This window comes from Arvicanthis niloticus, chromosome 14, assembly GCF_011762505.2.
Source record: "Arvicanthis niloticus isolate mArvNil1 chromosome 14, mArvNil1.pat.X, whole genome shotgun sequence".
Taxonomy (NCBI): domain Eukaryota; kingdom Metazoa; phylum Chordata; class Mammalia; order Rodentia; family Muridae; genus Arvicanthis; species Arvicanthis niloticus.
The window spans coordinates 45,352,487-45,375,848 of record NC_047671.1 but is presented as its reverse complement, the minus strand read 5'-3'; the positions used below and the strand labels follow the sequence as shown (position 1 = coordinate 45,375,848).

The following is a 23,362-nucleotide window of genomic DNA, read 5'->3' as shown; positions in this document are numbered from 1 at the left end:
GGACTGATGGATGACTATTTCTGGAAAAGAGGAGGGGGTTACTCAGGAGGCATTAACCCAAAAGAACAGGCCAGCCTTTCTTGCGGGGAGGGGAGCTACGCTGTTCCATCTCAATGCTTTATTGAGAACCCCTGATACTAAGCAACTGGGGCGCAGCCTTTAGAAGCCAATGGGCAAATCCTCTGGCAGAGGTTGAAGGAAAAGAGGCAAGGACCATGTAGGCGGGGGATTAGATGGAACCATTTAAAAGGAAACAGAAATACAGCAAGAGTGACAAGCAATGGAGGGATCTGGTCTCAGCTGGTCTTGCCAAGTAAACCCTGGGAGTCCCTGTGGAGAAAGGACTCTGTTTAAGTTCCCTAAAGTGTTTGTGGTGCTTCAGCCAATCACATTCTTAGGCTGTTTCTATGGGGCTTACCAAAGGATAGAACAGTGTCATGACGTGCTTCCCTTCCCATTTTGCACCCTTTTCTCAGCCTCATGAAATAAGTCTCTGGCTTCAATAGAACTGTTTAAAAGGAAATGGGTGGGAAACATACTGGCCAGGCCTGATTTATTACTATTATTATTTTTCCACAAAGAAGAAACTCTTAAGAGTAAACAGTGTTTATTTTTTTTTTGTTGATTTTTTCAAACAAATGGAATTGCTTAATTAAAAAAAAAAAAAAACCCTTATCTCTTTTTCTCCTTAAATACTACAGACAATCTCATTTTATCGCAGCAGACACCTAGAAACAAAACACAGAACCCACCAGAGAGAACTGGGCAATGAATGAACGCATCAGAAATTCAAGTCAACTATGAAAGGATTACTGCCAGTTGGCAGCTCTCAATTCTAAACAGAAGTGTCCCAAGCCTACTGAGTTTGACAGACATTTCTTAGAATTGGGGAGTTGGGAACATTGAACTCCTTTTAAGTTCTATTCCAATTGTTTTATGCATAGGGAAATGAAAGTCAATGCATCAAAATGAAGACCCAAAGAAACATTTAAAAACTTGTTTGACTAGTATTCAGTATGTGAGACTAAGTAGTAGCTCGTCCTCCTAGTTAACCTTGTCCTGGAATATATATAAGTTATTTGTAGCCGCCACTGCTATAATATTTTCTGAAGGATGCCAAGCTGTATGCAAGATCTTTTTGCTAAAGTCCAGACTGTCAACACTGATCTCATCTTTTCTTCGCTTGCCCCCGACGCACACTTTTCGGGGTTTGAGGATAGCCCGGGGTTTGCTGTTTTCCCTTGAGGCCTCAAGGGTCACATCACGCTTGGTGTTTCGGTCGAACATCCTGAAGAAGTTATTGTAGGAACCCGTCATGATGACACTGCAAGGGAGAGGGGAAACAAAGTGACTGAGTATTATAGAAAGGAGAGGTAACACATACTCATGGCATTTTTCAGGAGTAAATGATGCTTATTGTGGTCACTCACAGGGACTATATAAGTTTAAACTGAGAATATTGACTTCTTTTTGAAACATTGAAAGTGCCAAGCTCTTTGGCTGGGCTTGGAACAAAGGGTTGCAATAACCATCAGTATTACTCATTTTTACTCCAGAGATACCCTTTGTTCTTGAGTCACTCATGTGGTCCAACTGTTATGATCCTAGGGTGACCTACTTTCCACTAGTGTTATGAGATCACAATGAGCAGGTGTAAGTAGGGACACTTAGCATCAGCGAACCATTTCCCAGCTTTCGCCCACAATTGTTTTGGGATTTCTGAGCTGTCTGAGCTCTGGGAATGTAGCTGAACTCATCTGCCTGAAGTGTCAAGTGCTGAGGCATGACAACCACAGGACAGCCTCTCTCCTTATAGCCAGCTCTATATTCTGCTGCTTCAAAAAAAACCTGTCCACAAAATGGATGCTATGGTCTTGGCGGGAGAGATGGAAGACAGATTTAACCACCCTAAATCTAAACTTTAACTAACGCATTACATGTAGGGGATGCTTTCATATTGTTTCAGCTTAACCATTCACAGGGATATCTGTGATTGAGTAGAAGAACAGTCAATACTGAAGGCTTCCCAGCAGCAGGATACTGGGTCTTTAAAGCTGACATTTAAGATAGGTGGCATATTGGAGGGATACGGGTACTGCCTGTGCCCTATGTGTACCATCTCATAGTGGTACATCAAAGACACTGATGTAGATTGTGTCTGGGAAGGAGTGCCTGTGTTATCTGTTTTTTGGTGGAAGAAAGAAACTGATAAGATTGGGTTTCTTTGGGAGCTTTGTCAACTGTGAAGATTAAGGTTGGATTTTGTTTCACTGGCTCACTAATGGGATGCTATGGATAAAGGGGTATCTGGGTGTTCCAGTGAACTGTCATGGGGGTTCAGGGGACTTTACCTCCACAATCACAATTGAGCTTTCAGTAGCTCATGCAAGGGAGTTTCAGAGGAGATGGAGGTGCACATACTGACAGCAAGAGTCTGTGAAAGACTCAGAATGCACATATGCAGCGCTGTGGGGTGTAATTTAGTTACCTGGTTTTGTAGCTTCCGGGACATCGATGTCACTTCTCCAGCAAGATCTGACTCACTTTTAAGCAAGTCAGAAAAAAAAATTTTTTTTTTCTCCTTAAATATCTTAACTTTATCTGAACCCTGAACAAAATTCCCAGTTATGATGTTCTGGAAGAACTGATCTCAGGATTTACAGTCCAAATTTCTTTACTTTATAATTGCTGCTTACTAACTTATGAGGTGAGGACATCACACTAATTCCCAATTATACACTGATTCTTAGCTGCCTCAACTGAGAAATGGAGATCATGGAGAAAATCCTACTGGGCTGGTGGCTGGGATTAGAAGATGTGAGTGAGAAATGTCCTTGTGCCTAGGTACCTAGCAGTCATTGGTTTTGAATCTAGGTAAATGAAGGGAGAGCTGGAAAAGAACAGTTGTGTAAATAGTACCAACTAACAATGGCTAAGTGGTAAAGTAACAGACTTGCTTTTTTTCCCTGGGACTCTGGTTGCACGGTTTAGTTGCTTTGCTCTCTTAACCTGTACAAACTGGATAATATAACCTGGGGCCTTTTCTACATGTTTGCAGCATCTAGTTCAGCTAAGCAGAAAGATTGATTGGTAGTTTTGGAGAAAGGGCAAGACAGGCAGAGACCATGGCACTGACTCAAAGTTGGGATCTCAGAATGGCCTGCTGTGAAAAAGTTCCACACTATTGAGCACCATTTCTGGGACCACCTTCATCAGGGAGCTAACTGAGCCCCAGCAGCCTGCATCTGGTTTACAGATAGTCAAAAGAATCATCTGTATTTGTCAAACTAAAAATGAACTATTGGGAGGTAATATGAAGTATTGTAGAAATCAAAGGCCTTAAAACTCTAATAAATCACCCTGAAGGACTGTGATAAATGAGGCAGGCTAGAATTCTGCTAATGAAGCACTGGTGCCTTTGGTCAGGTCTGCTCTAGCAGCTTTGAGGGGATGGATCTAGAGAGCCACTTGGCAGTCGTCAGAACTATGCAGGAGAGTTATCATTATCAGTGGTCCTTAGGGGGTGTGTGGCCCTAGCTTTTCAGTGCCTTTGGGTACTTTGTATGTCAAAGACAGCATTTTCTTGTTGACATTTGAACTGTCACCTGTGCCAGCTCTAAAATGGATGTGGGGCCTCACAGACTCCTCCTCTTTGTAGACTTGACCACAGTCTCCAGTCAGTGACCCACATAATAATGTGTTCTGGCCAGGTCTTGGGGCTCAATATTAATCTCCATTTGGATGCACGCTATTTATGATAAGTTGTCCAGAGTTTCTTCAAAGGAAAGGCTCTCAGTCCCAGAGTGCTTCTTACCTGTCTGACCCATTCCACACACACTCAAATTTATCAAAAATGCAGTCGTTTTCATAGAGGGAGCACAACTTGCTGCGGAGGTAGTCATGAACCTAGGAGGAAGCACCAAGAACATGTCAGCATCATACAAGGCAGGGATTCCTGTGAATACCAACTTGGTGACATGTGTTCTTCATCTGCTCTGTGTTCCCTTGCGTTGCATCAGGTGGCCCTGTACTGGATGCAGACTCAGCCCTCCCTGTCTTTAGGAGGAGAGCCTGGGTCAGGGAGCTTCTCTTACGCCAGTGTGGATTGAAGAAGGTTGCTTGAATAGGTAGTGGCATAAAGAAGGAGACAGTACATGGTAGAATTATGTTTTATTATTATTATCGTGTATACCTGCATGACTGTGTGTGTGTATATGTCTGCATGCGCCATGTGTGCACACACAGATGGAGGACAGAGGACAATTTTGTGGAGTTGGTTTTCTCTTTCCCTTATATTTGGGCGCTGGGGATTAAATTAAGGTCAGCTGGTGTAAGAGGCTAGCATTCATTTAGATTTCTGGCACACTGCTGTTCATTAAAAGTCTGCTCCAGGGCTTGAGGCAGAGTGTTGGAGAAGCGACCACAGAGTGGAATAAATGCATGAGAAGTTTCAAACAGTGCTAATGTCACAGAGTATGAAAGTGTGAAAGAGGGCACTGAGAGATGAGAGACATTACTTTTTGTAGAGTGGGGACTCAAGGCTACACTTGGGAAGGTAACATGGCCTCAGAAGCCTGTGGAGAGTGAGTGAGTCTGGGCAACATCTGGGAGAAAGGCTTTCCAATCATAAGGAAGAGCATATATAAAAGCCAACAGGTCTGGGAAGGAGTATGACAGACATATGGTGAGTAAGCATGACCAAAGTGAAGGATGACATCATAGAAAAATGGATCCTGTTATGTTCCACTAAGATATAAGAGCAAATGACCAAGGGCAAGGGGACTGATTTCTGCATCACTGATGAGTGGCTGGCATCAGGGAAGAGCAGCAGTTAAACTCTAGACAGGGTATGGGGCAGGGTTGATAGGATACAGAGCAACTCTAGGGGGTAAAGTAGAAAACTAGCATCAAAGAGGGTTCCTGGTCTTTCTTCTGAGTGTGAGATAGCTGGGCAGAAAGGGCTGAAGTCCCTTCCAAGCAGACAGGTGAAGCCCTGGATCTGTAAACTGGATCCATTAAAGAAATAGAAACATTGAGAATGAAGAAATTCTCAAGGGGAAAACTTATAAAGAGACAACAAAGTATCAGGTCTCAAATATTAGAGGAATTAGACCACACAAGCGAAGAATATAAAAGGAAGATTACACAAGAAAGGGCTATGCAGGAACTGTGCAACACCATGAAAAGACCTAATTTTCCAACTATAGCTATCGATGAGGGAGAAAAATTCTAGGTTAATGGCATAGACCAGATCTTCAATTATAGAAAAGAATCTCCCCTAAGGAAAGACACACCCATACTGATACAAAAACACAGAACAACAGACTGACCAGAAAAGAAACTCCCCATAGCATATCACCGACAAAACACTACGTATATAGTTAAGGAGTAATAAAAGTTGCATGAGGAAAACACAAACCACAAGTCACATATAAAAGAAAATCTATCAGAACAACAGATGATGGAAACTTTGCAAGCTAGAAGAGCCTGGAGCAATGCACTCCGAATTAAAGAACATAGATGCTAAGTTAGACCCCAAATCCAGCCAAACTATCAGCAACAGTAGAAAGAGAAAAGAAAACTTCCCATGGTACAAATAGACTAATAGAATCCATGCCAACTAAATCAGCCCCATGAAAAAGACTGGAACAAAGAAAAGCCAAGAGACTCTAGAAAGAAAACAAAGTTGTAATTGATGAAATGTGAACATTAAAGAACACAAACAGCAAAACAGCACACACACACAACCCAAACAAACCTGAAATAACTATCATCAACACATAGCTTTCAATAATAACTTGAAATATTGATGGCCTTAACATTTCAATTAAAAGACACATGCTAGCTAAATGGATTAGGAAGCAAAATCAATCTTTCTGTCTATAAGAAATTCAGCATTAAAGATGGGCACAAGTCTAAAGAGAAAGGCTGGAAAAACATATTACAAACAAAGAAGAAGGAAACAAGCCGGTATTGCTATCCAATGTTATGCCTTCATATTAAAATCAGGCAGGAAAGCAGGTAGGCTAACTGTAGATCTTCACCTTGCCTCTCCTCCAAATCCAATCCTCTAGTTTCATCCTCAGCTCTGTAGCAAGTCATCTGCTGAACAACCCCTCCTCTCAGCCCCCATCTCCAGAGGATCAAGCAGACCTCCTCCCACAGCCCCACCCCCACCCCTGTTGTTCCAGCTCATTAACTCCAGTGAAATTCCCTGGGAACCCACAGGCTAGGGAAACAAGTAAGCTAACTTCTCTCTTCCAAATCCAATCCTCTAGTCTCATATCAGCTATGTAGCAAAATACCTGCTGTGGTCTGGCCTTACTCTCTGCCCCAATTCCCAGGTGACTAAGCAGATATTGATGAAACAACCTGCTTTCCCCACCTCCTGTGGACCCTCTCAGCCCTGCTTCTAGTCCATTCCTATTCCTAAGTTCCAACTCCCAATACCTAGAAACACATTGCACCCAGAGTCACAGTGGCCACACTGGGGAGGATCCCAGAAACATTCCATACCAGGCAATACACAGCCAGCACTGTCCTAAGAACCAGAGAGAGAGCAACAGAAATCAAGGAACAAAACACCCACCCAAGCCGGGCAGTGGTGGCGCACACCTTTAATCTCAGCACTTGGGAGGCAGAGGCAGGTGGATTTCTGAGTTTGAGGCCAGCCTGGTCTACAGAGTGAGTTCCAGGATAGCCAGGACTACACAGAGAAACCTTGTCTCGAAAACCAAAAAAACCCCCAAAAAACCAAAAACCAAAACCAAAACCAAAAAACAAAACAACACCCACCCATTAAGGACAGGACCAGATATCAGGACCCAGAATTGCAATTATCCTAAACCCAGATGCCAGGGTGAAACTACATTAACACCTAGGACAATGTATCTCCATGACATATTGCAACTCTATTATAGTAGTCCCTGAGAAATGCAGGTAAAGTAGAAGATTAAACAGTCTTTATGCATGTAAAAGAGGTCCTTAGAAAGGAAATGAAAAAGTCCCTTAAATCCATGAAGACACAAACAGTGGAAGAAAATGCAGAAAACAAAAAGAACTGGAAGTAGAAACAACCATAGGGTACCCAAACTGAGGGAAATCTGGACATGCAAAATGTAGGAACTCAAACAGGAACCTGAGAGGCAAGCCTCATCAACACACTACAAGAGATAGAAGAGAGACTCAAGCATCAAGGACAAGACAGAAGAAATGAATAGTTAAAGACAATGTTAAATCTAAAGAACTCCAAGCACAAAACATGTACAGAATCTGAGACACCAAGAAAAGACAAATCAATGAACTACAGAAGTAAAGGAGGGAGAAGACAGCTGGTCAATGGCCCAGAAAATATTTTTAATAAAACCATAGTAGAAAATGTTTCTGACCTAAAGAAGGAGGTACCTATCAAGGTACAAGAAACATATAGAAGGCTAAATAGACAAGAAAAGAAATTCCCCTTTGCACATTATAATTAAAACACAAACTTATAGAAAACAGAAAAATGTTAAAAGTTATAAGGAAAAATGACCAAGTAACATACACAGGAAGACCTTTTAGAGGTACACTTGACTTATTAACAGAGACTCTAAAAGCTAGAAGAGCCTGGACAGATGTTCCACAGACTCTAAAGCCACAGATACCAGCCCAGACTACTATACCCTGCAAAACTTTCAGTCACCACAAATGGAGAAAGACATTCCAAGATAAAACTAAATTTAAGCAGTATCTATGTATTCAGCTCTATAGAAGGTACTAGAAAGAAAACTATAGGTGAACCTGAAGAAGTTAACTACACAAAAGAAAACACAGAGAATAAATAATCCCAGGTCACCAAATCAAAAGAAGGGGGTAGGGGAGCAGTACATTACCACAACAAAAATAAACAGTAACCAATGACCAGTGCTCATCGATCATGCTCAAGATCAATGGTCCCTACTCCCCATAAAGACTAACAGACTAACAATGGATAAACAGTATAGACTAAGGCATTAGTTTTGGAGGAGGAAAGAAAGGTGAAGATTGGCGTCAGCCTACCTGTTTCCCTAGGAGGTGGCTGGTGGGTTCCCAGGGAATCTCACTGGAGTTAATGAACTGGGACAAGGGGTGGAGTCAGGGGAAGGCTCTGGGAGGAGGGGGACTGAGAGGAAGGGTCGCTGCAGCACATGATTTGCTACAGAGCTGGGGATGAGACTGGCGGTTGGATTTGGAGGAGAGGAGGGTGAGGTGAACTAATAAGGCTCATTCTTTTCCTGCATCCAAGAAACACCAAGGATCACCCGGGATTAGATATCACTTCAGGGTAAAAGGATGGGAAAAGATATTCAAAGCAAGTTGGTGTAGCCACTTTAATATCTGACAAAATAGATTTCAAACCAAAACTAATCAGAAGAGATAGGGAAAGACACTACATCCCCAGAGGAAAAATCCACCAAGAGAACACTACAATTCTTAATATCTATGCCTCAAACAATGGCACCCAGGTTCATAACAGAAACATGATTACAGCTTAAATCATATATTGACTTTCACACACTGATAGTGGGTGATCTCACCTCACTCTCGCCAAGATACAGATCATCCAGACAGAGACTAATCAGAGAAATGTTGGAGCTAATTTACATCATAAACCAAATAGACTTAACAAATATTTACAGAACACAAAAGAATATACTTTCTTCCCAGTACTACTTCATGGAACTTTCAAACTGACCACATACTTGGACACAAAGCCAAGTCTCACCAGATAAAACTGAAATAACACCCTGCATCCTGTCTGACCACCGTGGACTAAAGCTGGATAGCGACTACAACAGAAAGCTTACAAATTCATGGAAATGGAACAGCTCACTACACTGAATGAAAAGTAGGTCAAGACAATTAAAGAAATTAAAACCCTTTATGAACTGAATAAAAATGAAAACACAACAAACCCCAAACTTAAGGGGCAATGAAGGCAAGTTCACGTCACTAAGATCCTACATAAAAATATTTGAGAGATCTCATATCAGCAGCCTACCTGAAAGCTCTAGTACAAAAATAGAAATCACACCTAAAAGGAATAGATGGCAAGAAATAATCAAACTCAGAGCAGAAATTAATAAAATAGAAACAATCAATGAAACAAAAAGTTGGTTTTTTTTTTGGATAACATCAGTAAGAACAACAAATCCTTAGCCAAATAAACCAAAGGACAGAGAGAAAATATTCAAATGAACAGAATTAGAAACGAAAAGGGAGATGTCACATGGCTACTGAAGAAATGCACAGTCATGTGACAACGGACACTGAGAAGAATCCAGAGAATCATAAGGACATACTTTAAAAGCCTGCGCTCCACCAAATTGGAAAATCTAAAAGAGATGGACAATTTTCTCAATACATACCACGTACCCAAATTAAATCAAGAGCAGATAAACAGTTTAAGCAGACCTATAACCACCAGTGAATTGGAAGCAGTTACTAAAAGTCTTCCAATCAAAGAAAGCCCAGGGCCAGATGGTTTTTGTGCAGGATTCTAACAGGCTTTTAAAGAAGAGTTAATTCCAAAACTCGGCTAATTCCACAAAATAGAAACAGAATGAACATTGCCCAATTTATCTTATGAGGTGTCAGTTATCCTGACACTCAAACCACATAAAGACTCAATAAAGAAAGAATTACAGACTGATTTCCCTTATGAACATAGATGCAAATATTTTTAATAAAATACTTGTAAACTGAATCAAAGAACACATCACAAAGATCATCCACCATGATCAAGTAGGATTCATCCCAGAGATCCAAGAATGATTCAACATAAGCAAATCATATATTGAGATTAGGGATATAAGGGACATATCTAAACATAATAAAGCAATATACAGCAAGACTATAGCCAACCTTTTTGTTGTTGTTGTTTTTTTGTTTGTTTGGTTTTTTTTGTTTTGTTTTGTTTTTTTGTTTTTCAAGACAGGGTTTCTCTGTGTAGCCTTGGCTGTCCTGGAACTCACTCTGTAGACCAGGCTGGCCTCGAACTCAGAAATCCACCTGCCTCTGCCTCCCAAGTGCTGGGATTAAAGGTGTGCGCCACCAACACCTGGCTGGTCTATAGCCAACCTTAAATGGAGAGAAATAAACTCAAAACAAGCCTACTAAAATCAGGAACAAAAAAAGGTCGTCCACTTTCTCCATACCTATTTAATATAGTTAGTATTTGAAGTCTTAGCTAGGGCAAGAAGACTGCTAAAGGAGATCAAGTGGATACAAATTGGGAGAAGTCAAAGTATCTTTATTTGCAGGTGATATGATAGTATACTCAAATGACTCTAAAAATCCTATCCTACTGGTGTACTATAGCTGATCAATACTTTCAGCAAAGCAGCACGATGCAAAATTAACTCACAGAATCAGTAGACTTACTATATGCAAATGACAAAATGGACTGAGAAAAAAACCAGGGAAACAACACTTTACAAAATAGCCCCAAAGTATGAAATATTGTAGGGTATCTATAACCAAGCAAGAGTTCGGTGAAAGATTTGAGACCCTTAAAAAAAACTGAATATATCTAAAGATGGAAAGTTCTCCCATGCACATGGATCGATAGGATTAATATAGGAAAACTGCCAACTTCCTAAAAGCAATATATAGATTCAATGTAATCTCCATCAAAATACCAACACAATTCTTCACAGATCTTGAAAGGACAAATTTCAGCTTCATATAGAATGAAAAAATCCAGAATAGTTAAAAACAATCCTGAACAATAAAAGAACTGGTGGAGGTACCATTATCCCCGACCTCAAATAATACAACAGAGCTATAGTAATAAAAACAGTGTGATATCAGTACAAAAACAGACATGTTGAACAATGGAATCTAATTGAAGAGACAGGCATAAACCCATATACCTATGGTCAACTGATTTTTTTTTTACAAAGCCAGAAAATATACAAGAAAAAACATCTTCAAATAAGTGTGCTGACAAAACTGCATGGATGTATGTAGAAGAATGCAAATAGATCCATACTTATCACTTTGCACAAAACTCAACTCCAAAATGGATGGAAGACATTAACATAAAACCAGCTACACAGAACCTAATAGAAGAGGAAGTGGGGAATAACCTTGAACTCATTGGCACAGGAAAAGACTTTCTGAACAGAACACTGTGGCAGAAGAACTAAGAGCAATAAATGGGTCCTCATGAAACTGAGTAGCATCTGCACAGCAAAGGGCATCCTTAGTCATCAGGGAAATGCAAATCCAAACCATCTTGAGATTTCATCTTACATCTATCAGAATGGCTAAGATTAAACAACAACAACAAACCAAACCAAAAACAGTCTGCACTGGCATTAGGATAAAGCATCAGCCTACAAAATGAGAAAAGATTTTTTTTACCAACTACACATCTGATAAAGTTAATATCCCCCCAAAAACTTGAAAAACTTGATATCAAGAGAGCCTAATTAAAAAAAATTGGGATACAGATCTTATCAGGAAATTCTCAAAAGAAGAAATGCAAATGGGTGAGAAACACTTAAAAGAAATGTTTAGCATCCTTAGTCATCAGGGAAATGCAAATCCAAACCACTTTGAGATTTCATCTTATACCTATAAGAATGGCTAAGATAAATAAAAAGCTGTTCAAAGATTAAGAGTCCAAAGAGTCCACACTGGCAAGTCGAGTAAGGGAAACACTCCTGCATTGCTGGTAGGACTGAGAAATTGTACAAACATTATGGAAATCAACATGGATGTTCTTCAGAAAGATTAGAATCGATCTATTTCAAGGTCCAGCTACACCACTTTTCCACATATACCTAAAGGATGCTTCAACGCACCACAGAGACACTTGCTCAAACATGTTCACTGCTGCTCTGTTCATAATAGCCAGAAATTGGAAGCAACCTGGAGGTTCCTCAACAGAAGAATGAATAAAGAAATTTGGCACATTTTACACGATGGGATATTATTACTCAGGCATTAAAAAAGTGAAATTGTGAAATTTGTAAGTAAAGAGATGGAACTAGAAAAAACATCCTGAGTGAGGTAACCTGGACTCAGAATGAAAAATACGGTATGTATTTGTTTATATGTGAACATTGGCTGTTAAGTCAATGATAAGCAAGCTACCATCTATAGAGCCACAGAAGTAAGGTTCAGAGATGAAAACTCAACGTGGGACTAGAAACAGATCATCCTAGGAAAGGGAAATAATAGTTATGGATGAGGGGAAGGGTCACTGGCACAGGAGGAGTAGAGAGGGGGAATAGATAGAGAAGAATTGGAATATGGGGAGAGCTAGAATCAAGGGACATTTGAATGGTAATATGGAAGCCTGACACAGCCAAAGCTTCCCAAAACAAATACCTATATGAAAGTTATCTAAATAAAATCACCAAATAATGGAGAAGTCAGAGCCCCAACTGGACATCTCTTATCACCAAATGAAGCTTCCAATATGAGGAATGGGTTATATCTAATTGAGGTATTGGCTAAAGGGGTCCTATGAGAATCCCCAAACAACTCAGGATATTGCCAAGTTGGTCCCCACAAACTGATGGCAAGGTCCTATTGTTGAAGATAACACCTACACAACCCATTGAACATGGAGAATTCATGCTGGTGCCTACTTGGAGCCTTCACTCCTATGTTCTGGTCTCTCTTGGCACAGGAAGGTACTCTGTGTGCTATCAAAGGGGAAACAGAAACACCAGCCCAGCTGCAAATCCTTCTTATTTACAGTGGTGCCCTGCCTGCAAGATATGCTAGGACAATGATGGCACAAAGCTGTGGGAGTGACCAAACAACAGCTGACTTGACTTCAGGCCTACTCCACGAGATAGAACCTATACTTGACACTGCTTAGGTGACCAAGATCTTGAGACTAGATAGACCAGGGGCCCAGGGTAATACTAAATACTACTACTAAAGCAGTGGTTCTTAACCTTCCTAATGCTGTGACCCTTTAATATAGTTCCTCATGTTGTGACTACAACCATAGAATTATTTCCAGTACTACTTCACAATTGTAACTTTGCTAGTTATGACTCATAATATAAATATTTACATTTTCCAGTGGTCTTAGACTAGTCCTGTGAAAGGGTCATTCAACCCCCAAAGGGGTCATGACCCACAGATTGAGAACCACTGTACTAAAAGAATGTAGCAATAAAATAATTCCTAATGGCATTCTGCTATAGATAGCCTTGATCTTGCTCATTCTTCATTATAGATCATAGATCAGTGCTTTGCTCAGTCTTCATCAGAGAATCTTCATCCTGAAGCAGATGGGAACAAATACAGAGACCCCCAGCCTGACAATGTACAGAAAGTAAGAGACCTCTGAACACTCAGCCCTAAACAGGATGTTGCCATCAGATCCCTCAGGGCTCAGGGAACCCTGTGGAAGAGACTATAGAAAGGTGTAAGAGCCAGGGGGGATGGAGAACCCAGGAATAAAGGTCTTCTAAATCTAACAGGATCAATGCACATATGAACTCACAGAGACTGAGGCAGTATGCATAGGATCTGTGTGGATCTGTACCAGATGGGGTTCTAGAACTGAAAGGAAAAGTGGATATATGCCCACATTGCTAACCCAGAAGCAATCTCCAACTGATAACCACTTACAAAAGGAAATTTAGTTTTCTCCAAGGGAGTCTCACTGAGAGAGAAAAAACTACCCATAAGGGTAAGCTGCATACCCAGTAGTAGATGAACTACAGAAAACAAACTCGACGACATCTTTGGATGTTCTTTTTCTCATAACGTCATGCCAGGGCTTTTCCTCTCCTCTTCCCCTCCCTTCCCCTCCTCTCCTTTTTTCCCCCTTCTCCTCATCTCTCTCATTTTTGTTCTTTCCCCTGCAAGTCCTTTGCATATGTATTATGGCTTCTAGTTTTGTGTTTTGGGATACTCAAGTGTGCAAACAAGTGGGCCTCTGTGTCTACATTTGTTTCTTGTGCATTTTCTTTCCCTCTCTCTTTCTGTTTTGTCTTATTCTGATGTTTGTTTTATTTAATTATTATCCCTAAGATGTCTGTCTGTTTTCTAACAAGAGACATAAAAGGGGTGGATCTGGATGAGAGGGGAGCTGAGGAGGAACTGGAGTATCAGAGGGAGGGAAAAACTTTATTTTCAATGAATAAAATTAATCAAAGAGATTAAGAAGGATTGTTTCTCATGAAGGGAAACTTAATGAAAGCAATATTACAATCATAAGCATGTATGTGCCAAACTGCAGTACATCCCATTTCATAAAAAGTGTACACTGGAATGGCACACATTAACAGCAACTCAATGATAGTAGGTGATTTCAATATTTGACTTTCCCCAATGGATCATCAGCATAAATAAACAGATATCAGAATGAAATGATGTTGTTCATCAAATGGACCCACCAGATCTATAGAATATTCTACCCAAAGACCAAAGAATATACATCCTATTGAACAACTCATGGAATCCTCTCCATATCTTGAGACGTAAAATAAACCTTAAATTCAGAAACAGCCTAGATATTAACTTATAACTGAATAATGAAAATATGGTACATATACACAATAGAATACTCTTCAGATTTAAAGGAAAAGGAAATGATGGAATTTGTAGGTAAATGGATGGGACTGGAAAATATTATATGGAATGAGGTAACCAAGAAAGACTGCATATTTCTTCTTATTTGTGGATTCTGGCTCTGAATTCTTAGATTTGATTATATAACTTGGATAGCCAGGAAAGTAGACTATGCTCTCATGGGTGGGGCAGAAAAGGCTTGCTAGAGACTGGGATAATAGGAGGCAGATGCTAGGATGGGGCAATGGGGGGTGGAAAGTGGGAGGGATGGTAACATAGGAAGAGAGTAAGAGGAGAGAAAAATGAAGGGTGCTTGAAAAATCCAGAAGGAAACATTCTTTTATATGCTTTCTTTAAACATTTATATATCTATAATAAGTATAATATATTATTTCTGAATGGAGTAGGGTGATCATTTCTCTTCAAGAGCCATGCATTATCTAACAAAAACCCTGATGTCAATAATGGGAAACCTCCCCTCATCTTGTTTTGAGATTTCATCTTACTCTCTTCAGAATGGCTGAGATTAAAAAACAAAATGGTGACTGTGGTGGTTTGAATATGCTTGGTCCAGGGAGTGGCACTATTTGGAGGTGTGGAGAAGGTGTGGCCTTGTTGGAGGAAGTGTGTCACTGTGGGAGTGAGCTTTAAGACCCTTGTCCTAGCTGCCTGGAAGTCAGTCTTCTTCTAGCAGCCTTCCCATGAAGATGTAGAACTCTCAGCTCCTCCTGCATCATGCCTGCCTGGATGTTGCCATATTCCCACTTTGATGATAATGGACTGAACCTCTGAACCTGTAAGGCAGCCCCAATTAAATGTTGTCCTTACAAGAGTTGCCTTGGCCATGGTGTCTATTCACAGCAATGAACCCCTAACTAAGACATCAGCAAATATTTGTGAGAACAGGGGGAGATCCTAGCTAACTCCTTCCCTGTTGGTGGCATTGCAAATTGGTACTGCCACTCTGGAAATTAGTATGGTCAGTTCCCAAACAGCTAAAAGTATATCTACTCCATGACCTAGTTATACCAGAGGTTTCTCCCCTGCCCCAATAGGGCTATTGTCTTTTATTGTCTCCCAGAGTTTCAAGATAGGACACCATTTTTGGAGATACTATATAGACTTTAGAAACAGAATACAGGGGGAACTAAACTAGAGCTAACCTGGAAGCTTCCTTTCTTAGGTCCAGCTCTCATTTGAGAGTGCTGTACAAGCTGCCAAGGGAGAGGAATAATTGGTAGTCCTACCCAGCTGTAAAAGCTATAAACCACCACAATGACTGGACCAGGAAGATATGTATAGTGGGGTCAACACTGGCACTTTTATCTTGGGGGTAAGCAATCCATTAGGTAAGCAACAGCTGTTTAATTATACTTAAGGCTTGCTCAGTTGGAGGCTCTTGTGCTATAAGCCTAGCTAACTGCCTGTGTTTGGAGAAGTCTTAGACTTGAGAAGAGATCCCACTGCCATTTTCTTAAACCAATATGATTTTTAAATGTATTTTAAATACTTATCCTTATATTTCAAGTATAGTTTTCAACTCTTATTAAAGACACTTCTTCTCATAACGGATGGAGACAATTACAGAGACCTATAACTGACCACAATGCAGAGAATAAATGACTATGGGGTACCCACTCCCAACTGATACAGCTGCAACACAACCTCTATATCTAAGGCTCAGAAAAAAAAATCACAAAGAGAAGGTAGGAAGATTGTAAGAACCAGAGGCCCAGGATGCCTTGATTCTAGATAATGTCCCCTAGACATGACAGAGAAAATGTGCCCATGAATTCTCAATAATGTGGTTGCCTGAACAATACCTAGACATGCCAACTCAAATGGGGGAAACTCTACATGGTCCTACTTCTAGACAGACAGCTACAGGTAGTCAGTGGCTGTTAAGAGAGAGAGAATAAATTTTCTTCAGGGACAAGCTCCCTTATAGGTTGTCTAATTCAAAATGGACATCCCTGCCCACATATACATTTCTCTAACAGATTATCTGGATGAGAAAAGCAAATATCAGAATTAAATGCCATTGTCTATCAAAGGGACCTAATAAATACCTACAGAATATTGTAGCCAAACAACAAAGAATATACATTCTAATGATCAACATTAAATGGACTCAGTAGGTTGTAGTAGTCACAGGAGCATTTATATTTACACACATATATGTAACAATAATAAATAAAGAGGTCATAAATTTGGGAGGGAGAAGAGATACAGGAGGAGTTAGGAGGGAGATGGGATGCAGGAGGAGTTAGGAGGGAGAAGGGATGCATGAGGAGTTAGGAGGGAGAAGGGATGCAGGAGGAGTTAGGTAGGAGAAGGGATGCAGGAGGAGTTAGGTAGGAGAAAGGATGCATGAGGAGTTAGGAGGGAGAAGGGATGCAGGAGGAGTTAGGAGGGAGATGGGATGCAGGAGGAGTTAGGTAGGAGAAAGGATGCAGGAGGAGTTAGGAGGGAGATGGGATGCAGGAGGAGTTAGGAGGGAGATGGGATGAAGGAAGAGTTAGGTAGGTGGAGAAAGGCCAGGAGTGATGTAGATGTGCAGTCCTCATGTATGAAGTTCTTAAAAAAAAAAAAAAACCCAAGATTTAAAAAAAAACTTGAATTAGTGAAAAAAAAAAAACTGTTTACCCACCATGATCAAATTGGATTCATGCAGGAGATGCAGGGATGGTTCAACAAACATAAATCAATAAATGTAATAAATCACATAAAAGATATAAGGACAGAAACCACATGATCATCCTATTAGATGCAGAAAAGGCCTCTGACAAATCCAACATCCTTTAATGAGAAAATTATCTAGGGATCATATTGCAATATAATAAAGACAATTACGCCCAGCTCACAGTGAACATTATGCTGCATGGAAAACAAAACAAGGCATTTCCACCAAAATCAGGAACTGTAAGGATGTCCTCCTCTCTCCCCATTCCAAGTACAGTGCTCAAAGCCTTAGTTGGAGCCATAAGACTAATGAAAGAGACAGAGGATGCAACTAGGAAAGGGAGACGTGAAAGTAGTTTTTGCAGAGGATACGACTCCACACACGAGTCTAAAGACTCCACCAGAAAGCTGCCACAGCTTATAGCATATTCAAAAAAGTAGCAGGATAGAAAATTAATATGTAAAATTCACAGTCTTCCTATATAAACAACAAACACATGAGGAAGAAATCAAATAGTCCCACCTGTGCCTCAAAAATATCTTAGAACAAATCTACCCAAGGAAGTGCAAAACTTGTGTAATTAAAATTCCAAGACATTGAAGAAATGAATTAAAGATATGTGAGAATGGCCATCCCCACGAAGCTATCTACAGATTCAATGCAACTACCTATATTTAAAAGCTGGCAGGCTTTCTTGGTAAATAACACACACACACACACACACACACACACACACACACACACACATGTACATATACACTGAGTTTCAACACTTTGGAGTATTTTGGATTGTATATATGTAATGAATTAGCTTGGGAATAGGCCTTAAGTCCAAACATGAACTTTGTTTTTATTTACAGAATTTTCCACTGTGGCCTTATGTTGGTGTTCACAGTTTTGGGCATTCGATCACTTTGGGTTAGGGGTGAGCCATTTATAGTAAACATTTAGGTTTGTGGTGATCTGACAGCCTCTATTGTAGCTACTCAACTGTCCTCATATGGCATGAACACAACCAAAGGCTGGTATTTATCAATATCAGGCAGAGTGGGTGGATTCAGTCTGTCAGATATAGGTAGCCCACCTCGGTTCTGTAGGGAAGCTTGAAAACAGCTAATGACACTGAGATCTATATTTACAGAAAATGCCTGGCTCTGTTGGTGTTAGCACAAGAATGCATAGTGGGAGCACTGCCTACAGTATCTACTGTCTACCACCTCGTCCTCTTTGCCTGCTCTTTCTCTGATACTGCTGCTCCAGGAATAGTCTGTGTCAGTGATTCTTAACCTGTGGGTTGTGAGCCTTACTGTTCATGAAAATGGCTCCCATCTAAAGTTCTTTTCCCAAAGACCATTCTAGATACTCACTGAGAGTTTATGAATTCTAGCTAGTATATTATCATCTTTGATATAGTATTTAAATTTAAGTGGCTCTGAGACACGCTTTTCTAAGTTAAAATAAAATGTGGTACTTCATTTGAATACACGTGCTAAGCCACCTATTTCTTGGTGTTCTCCACATACAGTCTCCAAGTCTGGCACCAGCCAAACGTGGCTTCAGAAGCAGGACCTCTAGTCTAAAACTAGATTTGTTCTAAAAGCCTGTTCCTAAAATAAAAGTAATTGTGTTTGCCACCAAGTGTCTCTAATCTTCTCTTTTCTAGGCAAGGCGCTCTGGCAGGCTGCCCACTGCAATACCACCCACACAGGTTCCAGTCACAGCGTTCTCTGTTTTGTATTGAGGAACGTGAAACTGTAGGGTTTACCTTCTGCAGCTGGAAAAAGGCACTAGTACCATGCTGGTCCAAATACCCAGGGCTGAGGGGCTATTGTTGGGTAGGAACTTTTGAGCTAAGCCTTGAAGTCTAGGCTTTAGGAGAGAATCCAATTTTTGTATATGGCATATGCTCTTTGAACCATGTGGGTAACACAATGTCATGATGCCTATTGGCCCTGAATTTTGGTTCTTAAGCTCCATTGTGATGTGTTGTGGAACTTAGCCTTCAGAGACTCAGTGTCTATGACCCCCTTTCCTTCCTGCTCTTGTCTCTGAAGACATTGCTACTTCTTACAACTTTCTAGGGGATGATGGGAGAATTTTGCTCCCAAGTCCATGTGTCAAGCTGGTTAATGGAAGACAATCTTTGTCTTATTTTATTAAAATAATTTTTGAGACAAATTTTATGTATCCCATGTTGAGGATGTCTTTGAACTGATTCCCCTGCCTCCACTTGCTGAGTACTGGCATTACAGGTGTGTACCACCACACTCAGTTTGTACATTACTGGGGAATGAGCCAAGGGCTTCCCACATGCTAGGCAAGTACTCTACCACCAAGTTATATGCCCAGCTCCCTTCAAGGCCCTCAAGTTTTAAATGAACAATGGAAACTTCAAGCAGATCCCTGAGTGACCTCCCTTTGGTAAATGAACATTTTAAAGATTTTATCCTTATACATCAGAGGACTTTCCCATTCTACTGAGAAAATAGAAATGGATGCTAAGAAAACAAATGGGTGCTCCTAGCATGATAATATCAGCTCCCTGCATCTTCTGGCTAAATGGTGGCAGGATACACACACGGCTCTCCTTCCTCTGACAGATGAGCTACTTGCCTCCCTCAGGCCAGGTCTTCACTGGACTCCATTCCTTCTGTGTTCCTTGAGGACTCAGCTCCCTCAGTTGTCTCTCCACTGTTTATTAATATCAGTCCCAAACATACTGTAATTTCCCTGTGTGTATCCTACATTTCACCTACCAATCCACTCTCTGTTTTCATAGCTAGCTAGCTTCTATGCTCAGACCCTTTCTTCACAGTCTCTTGAATGTTCTCTGACCAGATACTTACACTATTCTGCATACTCCTCTGTTAGGTACTGGAAACCTCTACATGTATAAGGCCGGAGCTCAATGTTCAGTGCTTTTCTTTTGAAGTTTAGCACCAGCATGGTTGGTGGCTTTTTCCACCTTGAGATTTTGTCCACTTGGCTTTCTCAACACTCTTGAGTTTTCTTTATACCTCTCTGGCCCCTTCTACCCAATCTCCTTTACCATGTTGTCTACCTAGTCTCAGCCTGAAAACTCCAAGGGCAGGCCCTGGTCTCTTCTTCACCATCTAGGGGGCTTCTTCTAGTTCTCTGGTTTTGAAGTCCTACTGTGTACTTTCACTTGGCTGTCAATCTTCCATCCTGTTTATGTTTCATTAGCTTAACATGTACAAAACAAAACTCTCAATCTCCTCATCTAAATAAAAAGGCAACTCCACTTCTCTAGTTGTTAAAGACATTAAACCACGGGATATCTCTCAACATTTCCCTTCTTACAACACATATCAGACTCTTGTGATTTTACTTTGGAAATTACATCAGGAATCTGGGTCCCTCTGTTGTTGCTGATACCCACATTAAAGCTGCTACCACCCATTTGCCAAAGATTGTGTAATGGCTGGTTTTGAGTCAAGTTAACACAAGTTAGAGTCATTAGAGAGGAAGGAACCTGAGTTGAGGAAATGCCTCCATGACATCAAGCTGTAATGGATTTTCTCAATTTGTGATCAATGGGGGAGGGCCCAGTCCATTGTGGGTGGTGACATCCTTGGGCAGGTGGTTCTAGGTTCTATAAGAAAACAGGCTGAGCAAGCCAGGGGAAGCAAGCCAGTAAGCAGCACCCCTCCACAGCTTCTGCATCAGCTTCTGTCTCCAGTTCCTGCCCTGTTTGAGTTCCTGCCCTGACTTCCTTCAATAATGAACAGTAATATGGAAGAGTAAGCTGAATAAACTTTCTCCCCAGCTTGGTTTTTGGTTATGGTGTTTCCTTGAAGCAATAGAAACCCTAAGATAGTTTGTAATTACATTAAGATCCATTCTTTCTATATCTTCAACTGTCTCTGTTATAGTTTTTCTTCCCCAGTGCAACCAGAATTTTAAAATTATAATGACAAAATATTCTGGAGTTGGTAATGGACCTAGGGCTGTGTGGATATACCAAAGCACAGAGAGTTACATACTCTGAAGTGAGTGAATTCTAGTAAAGCACTATAAATCAAATCTGTCTTCCTGGATGCCCCCTTCTCTGCCTCATTTCTTTTTATCTAATTAAAGATATATTAAAATAAGAGTAGTTATTTCTGTCTCTTGATTGATCTCCTGGTCCCTTGCATGGCTTTTTAATAGCCTGTCCACCACCAAGTCTGGTCAAGCTCTTTCAGTGAAAATTCCTTTGTTCCCTCCATCCATGCTACTCCACCCTCTACCCAGAGCTTAGGGTAAGTGCTTCTTATATGGAGTCTTGGCTTTTCCCCCTTCCACCTTCAGTAAGCAACCAGATGTCACTGTCTCTTCATCCTCCCTGCCCTTTCCCCATCCCGCCACCATTTAGCCTGCATCAGCATCATCCTTTTTCCTGTAGCCTGCTTCTCACACTGTAAGGTTTCTGCTTTCTGCCTTCCGGTCCATCATCAAGGTAAACTTTCTCAATCCACAGTTGTTTTCACTTCAGGCCTTTGGCTGTAGTATTTTCTAAGCATGTGCTTTATCTAATGAGGTCATGACAGTTTTTCTTTCACCTTTCTTACCCTGCAAAGCTTCTCTGTCTTGGATTCCCCTGGTCTCAGCACTATACCTTTTGCAAGTGCAGTTGGTTCCTTCAGCTTCTTCACTAGAGATTCATGGGAGCAGGGCCATGCTTGCCTTGCTCACTCTAGCTATCATACCTATCTCCAGGTGATAACTACATATAACTGGTCCATGTGCATCCTTATCTTAAATCACATGGCACTTGCAGCCTGTAGTATTTTATCAAACGCATCACTAGGAACAGTCTTCTAACATTTGTAGGCAGAGACTGATGCAAAAGCACACCAAGGGAGTGTTCTGGATATGGGGTAGGGGAGCTGGGTGAAGGTCTGTACCTGGTATGTCTCAATGGGGCGATTTTCCATGTTGAGGTCCCAGACTTTCACGGTCAGATAGTCTCTGGTCATGATATACCTCCCACTGTGGCTGAACTTCACATCCGAAATTGAAGAGATAATTTCAGAGAAAAACGATCTGTTGCTTGGATCTTCTGGCTCTTCAAAAACTGTAGAACAAAAGAAAGACAAAGGGAAAACGTGATGAATACAGATAGCTCAGGCTTGTGAGCGGCCTTCGAAGGTGGGGCCAGCCGGAGAGCTAACAGTGAACTTTCTAAGTAGGGCGGGTGTCTGTGAAATATAAAGGAGTTGCCAACAGTGGCAGCTCCCTGAAAACAGAAAAAACTGGTGGATTACTGTTCTTTTCAAGGGATTGGCATAGGACCTGTCTCATGCTCTGCTTGCTGGGACACTGCCTGTTTGGAAGCCCCAGATCTGGATCACATTTTCCCTCATCTCTGGATGTCATGTGTATGACTGTGTAGGGAGACATCTTAGAATTCTCTTTTCTTTCACCTCTCCTCTTTTCTTTCTATCTCCTCCTTGTTCTCTTCCCTTCCAGTCTTTCCCTTTCCCTTTTCTTTCCTTTCTTTCCCTTTCCTCTACTTTTCCTTGTCTTGTCTGTGTGTGTGTGTGTGTGTGTGTGCGCGCGCGCGCGTGTGGTGTTTGGGAACAAACCCAGAGTCTTCTGTGTGTTAGGCAAGTATCAGTTAGCTACACTCCCCAGCCCTTGGAGTTATGTTACATGCTTAAATACTTTTCAGATTTTTCTCAAATGTAATCTATATTACTCTAAAATACTCACAATGCACAACTCAGCAGTTTTATGTATCATGATGTGTTTATTTAATCATACCACAATCTAAATCAGATGTTTCTAATAACTCCCTCACAAAACAAAACAAACAAAACAAAACACCATGAAAAAAACCCTTTATTTTCCATTCCTGGAACTCTAGGCAACCAGCAATCCACTTTCATATAAATGCAATCATAGCACATAGGTCATTTGTGGCAGACTTAATATACCACACTATTTCCAATGTCTATCAGACTGTAGCATGTTCTTTGCTAAATCATTGCAGGGAATTTCAGTATTCTGCTGGCCCACTGATCATTTCATAAACATTTGAGCTGTTTCCACTGACACAGTTAATGGCACTGTGAATATTCATGTAAAGCATTTTGTATAGACATGTGTTTT

General features: G+C 40.8%; 1 protein-coding gene across 8 annotated transcripts in view; it reads right to left on the bottom strand.

Moving 5' to 3' along the window:
- Nucleotides 1-590: 590 nt before the first annotated feature.
- The window catches only part of Ppp2r2b (protein phosphatase 2 regulatory subunit Bbeta), a 400,180-nt gene continuing 377,408 nt past the window's right edge, over nt 591-23,362 (bottom strand). For all 8 annotated transcript variants that reach the window (XM_034518041.2, XM_034518043.2, XM_076912724.1 and 5 more), the window contains 3 exons: nt 22,156-22,325; nt 3,815-3,906; nt 591-1,324 (listed from right to left, as the gene is read on the bottom strand). In XM_034518041.2, the coding sequence (XP_034373932.1) occupies nt 1,045-1,324; nt 3,815-3,906; nt 22,156-22,325 (542 nt within the window). In that variant the 3' untranslated portion in view covers nt 591-1,044. The remainder of the gene's footprint in view (nt 1,325-3,814; nt 3,907-22,155; nt 22,326-23,362) is intronic.